This window comes from Ochotona curzoniae, unplaced genomic scaffold, assembly GCF_017591425.1.
Source record: "Ochotona curzoniae isolate NIBS_2020 unplaced genomic scaffold, NIBS_Ocur_1.0 contig_1014, whole genome shotgun sequence".
In the NCBI taxonomy this organism is placed as follows: Eukaryota; Metazoa; Chordata; class Mammalia; order Lagomorpha; family Ochotonidae; genus Ochotona; species Ochotona curzoniae.
The window spans coordinates 37308574-37312385 of record NW_024464920.1 but is presented as its reverse complement, the minus strand read 5'-3'; the positions used below and the strand labels follow the sequence as shown (position 1 = coordinate 37312385).

The following is a 3812-nucleotide window of genomic DNA, read 5'->3' as shown; positions in this document are numbered from 1 at the left end:
TGGGGCTGCAGAGTTTAGAACTGGCACAAGCAAGGTGAGGACTTTAGCCGCTAGGCTACCGCTCTGGGTCCCCAAAATAAATGTTTTAAAAATAAAATAAAAGCACCTAGCGCAGTGCTAGGCGTAAGAAGGTTAAGGATCAATAGCCTTAACCCAATGCACCTGTCTAGGGCCTGACACTATAACGCTTTCTTCCTAGCAAGCCCTTTCTTCCAAAGTCTTCCATTTAGTAATCCTACACCTAGTAGCTGGAGAGTCAAATTGAGCTGAGGGCGTCCCCCGGTGGTTCGCCGCGGCCTCCGGCCTAAGGCCACGGGCCAGTGGCCTTTGCGTCTGGAACTACATCTCCCATCATTCCTCTGTCTCATGGGAGAGATTTTTTTATTTCGCCTCGAACCACTTCCGTCTTAGGCGCCGTATGACCCGGAACGTATACCGCCTACAATTAGGTCCGGGGTAGCGTTGCCTGAGGCCTTCCGGAAGCACAGAGCATCTGTCTTCTTCCGCCAGCAGGCTAAATAGTCCCGGATAGATATATTTTTTAACCTCTTCTCCCGCCCCCCTCAGGAATAAATACACTCTGGGAATGCGCTGCTGCCAAGTACGTGGACAGACACTCTGAAGAAACAGAAGGGTGTGAGTAAAGCGGGTGGCCGCTCTTGAGATTTGTCTTCTGAATGCTTCTTCCTGTGTGCGCGGAAGGATCTCGTCGTATATAAGAGGGCCCGGCCCGGCGCTGGATCCTCTTTCGGGTCCTCGGTTCCAAGATGGTGAGCGGCGACGCGTGGTCGGTGTGGGGTCCGAGAGCGGGCTGAGGGGCGCCGCCCGCCGGGTCGCGGGGACCCCAGGGTGGGCCTGGCGGCAGGACGGGGATGGGCGAGGGCACCCGCGGGCCGGGGGCGCCGGGAGGGGCAGCGGCGGCCGGCTCGTGACAGGGTCCCCTCCGTGTCACAGACGAAGAAGAGGAGGAACAACGGGCGCGCCAAGAAGGGCCGCGGCCACGTGCAGCCCATTCGCTGCACCAACTGCGCGCGCTGCGTGCCCAAGGACAAGGCCATCAAAAAGTTCGTCATCCGGAACATCGTGGAAGCGGCGGCCGTGAGGGACATCTCGGAAGCGAGCGTGTTCGACGGTAAGGGCGCCGGGCGGCCGGGGCGCTCCTCCCTTGGTGACGGGTTCCCGCGGTGTCTGTTCGGCCAGCGTGCTGCGCTGTTTCCGTTGCTCAGCCCGAGTCTTGGTGGTTGTGCTGTATAAGCTGCTGCGAGATGGTCGGGTGGCACCTGGGCAGATGCGGCTTCTGGGGATAGAGTGAAGGGCTTGCCTAGTGGCTTGAGCCAGCGCTGTGTCTGGGGGAGACGTGCAGAGGGGAGCTCTGTTTAAGGGGCAGTTTAGGTGCTTGCGACGGTGGACCAGTAGCCATTCCCGAGGAAAGCCAAAATAAGGCCTGTTGGTGGTGAACAAAAGCAGTGTAGAATTATCAAGCTTCTGGGTTTGCCGCTGTGGCAAAGCAGTTAAAGCTGCCATCTGATGTCAGGTGGAGACGCAGCAATTTTAATTCGGATGCAGTTCCCTGCTGCTGCTTTGTTTCAACAGTGTTGATAGGATTTGGTCCCGTGGGTGTTGCTGGAGTGAGTTGGGGCAGGGATGTGACATAAGGTTACTGCTTGGGTGTGAGCGCTTAGGTTTCGGGATCGGGGCTGCTTTGGGGATGAGGAGCTTTGTAGAGGTGTCCAGCAGGCATGGGAGGTTACTGTTGTGTGCTCCGTGTCTTCCGCAGCGTATGTGCTTCCCAAGCTGTATGTGAAGCTCCATTACTGCGTGAGCTGTGCCATTCACAGCAAGGTGGTCAGAAACCGATCTCGTGAAGCCCGCAAGGACCGGACCCCACCACCCCGATTCAGACCTGCCGTGAGTATTGTGAAATCGGGGTGTCAGGGACTGTAAACTTGGGAGCTGCCTACAGTTGAACTCTGGATCTGATAAGGCAGTTAAGGGGTACTTTGAAGGGATTGGGATTCCGGTGGAGTGGTGCGCTCTCCTCCCGAAGCTCCCAGCTCTCTGGGTGTTGACAGCCTGAATGCACATGGCAGTGGGACAACAGCAGTCAGGTGCTCTGGCAAGAGTGGTCTTGGATCTGTGGCATTAATTCTGTGAATGCTTTGTGTTCCAGGGTGCTGCTCCACGACCTCCACCAAAGCCCATGTAAGAAGTGTGGTCTTTTTAAGGGCTGAAGAAACCTTGTCCTCTAGAAAAAATAAAGTGGAAATTTATGCTTTATACAGTATGTTGACTATCTGTGCCTGATAGGGCAGGGGGTTTGTATGTTTTATGCCAAGAATTGTGTGTGTGTGGTGCCTGGCAGAGAAAACACATCCATATAAGGTAAACCTTAACTCCTGTGTGCAGAATCTTGGTGTCCCCCCCTTAACTTGGCTGACGGGCTGACAAGTGTTTGGCGTCTGAGAATGTTTAACTAGAAAGCTTAAGTTCAGTTTTAAGTTGGCAACCTGAAGTTGTGTAGAGGGAAAGTGACATGCACTGATGTGTGCCTTCAATAGGAAATGTGTGGCCTCGTATGTAGAAAGCAATCTCTGCGCGTGTGTAGGCAGGAGCAGTAAGAAGGGAGTTGGGGATTGTAAAGCTTGGTGAGGATCCTGTTACTAAGAAGTTCCTAGAACTGATCACCAACTGCTTAATTAAAATGAATTTAGGCAAGACTGGAGGCTTGCATTGGTAAGAGGGATTTTGTTGTGCTTCGGGCTCTGCCCAGCTTCCAACCCGGTGCTGGGCTGCACATAATCCAAACTGAATTTGTTTTATAAAAAAAATTAGGATTTAAAACTGTGAGGAAAAATTTGCCCCCAGTGAATCCATGAAAGTGGCCTGAAGATTTCCATAACATCAGCCTCCTTTTCTGCTTAATTCCCGTAAGGGCTGAAATTCTACCTGGCCAGAGCTAATTTTATAGTCCTCTGAACTTTTTTTTATGAGAAAGATGTACTTATTGAAAATGCAGATTTATACAGAAAAAGTCTTCCATCTGCTCCTTCACTCCCCTAATGCATATGATGACCAAAGCTTTGGGCCACTATCAGTTACTTTCCCAGGCCTCGAGTGGGGAGCTGGAAGGGAAGTGGAGCAGCTGGGTTAGGAACCTCTGCCCATATAGTATCCCAGGGATGCGAGGTGAGGACTTCAGCTACTACGCTACTGTGCCACACCTCTGTGTGAGTTTGATAGCCTCCCTGTTTGTACGAATCAAGCAAAGTCCTTAAATCTTTTTTTTAAGATTTATTGATTTTTATTGGAAAGGCAGATATACAGAGAGGAGAGATGGAGAGGAAAATCTTCCATCCGGTGATTGACTCCCCAAGTGACTGTAACAGCAGGAGCTTCCCGGGTTTCCCACATGGGTGCAGGGTCTGGGCTGTCCTCAACTGCTTTCCCAGGCCACAAGCAGGGAGCTGGATGGGAAGTGGAGCTGCCAGGATTAGAACCAGCGCCCATATGGGATCCTGATGCGTGCACTACGCTATTGTATGCGTCATTGAAAACATTTCCTGCACTGAAGTAGTATGTGTGCGTCTCTTCACATTTTACGTTTAAGTGAAGATATCAAGTAGCCAGTTGACAGGAGATTAAAATGATCAACTTAAAACATTTGTGTTTGAAAAGACAAAGCAGCTCCAGCTACAGATTCTTTCCCCAAATACCTTCAATAGCTGGGGCTGGGCCACGCCAAAGCCAGAAACTAAGTAGTGGGAATTCAAGTACTCAACCATGATCTGTGTGCTCCCTGTTGGGATGCCCCC

The 3812-nt window shown here is 51.8% G+C and overlaps 1 protein-coding gene across 1 annotated transcript; it reads left to right on the top strand.

Annotated features, from left to right (window-relative positions):
* Window positions 1-664: 664 nt before the first annotated feature.
* RPS26 (ribosomal protein S26) lies at window positions 665-2277 on the top strand. The gene is made up of 4 exons (XM_040983917.1): window positions 665-770; window positions 955-1132; window positions 1778-1908; window positions 2171-2277. Exons 1-4 carry the CDS (start codon window positions 768-770, stop codon window positions 2204-2206), a joined length of 348 nt encoding a protein of 115 aa, XP_040839851.1. The 5' UTR covers window positions 665-767; the 3' UTR covers window positions 2207-2277.
* Window positions 2278-3812: the final 1535 nt, after the last annotated feature.

Excerpts from the sequence above, each read along its gene's own strand:
- RPS26 (XM_040983917.1), top strand. Across the intron at positions 1,133-1,777 it reads GGAAGCGAGCGTGTTCGACG|CGTATGTGCTTCCCAAGCTG; the intron begins GTAAGGGCGCCG and ends TGTCTTCCGCAG. Across the intron at positions 1,909-2,170 it reads CACCCCGATTCAGACCTGCC|GGTGCTGCTCCACGACCTCC; the intron begins GTGAGTATTGTG and ends TTTGTGTTCCAG.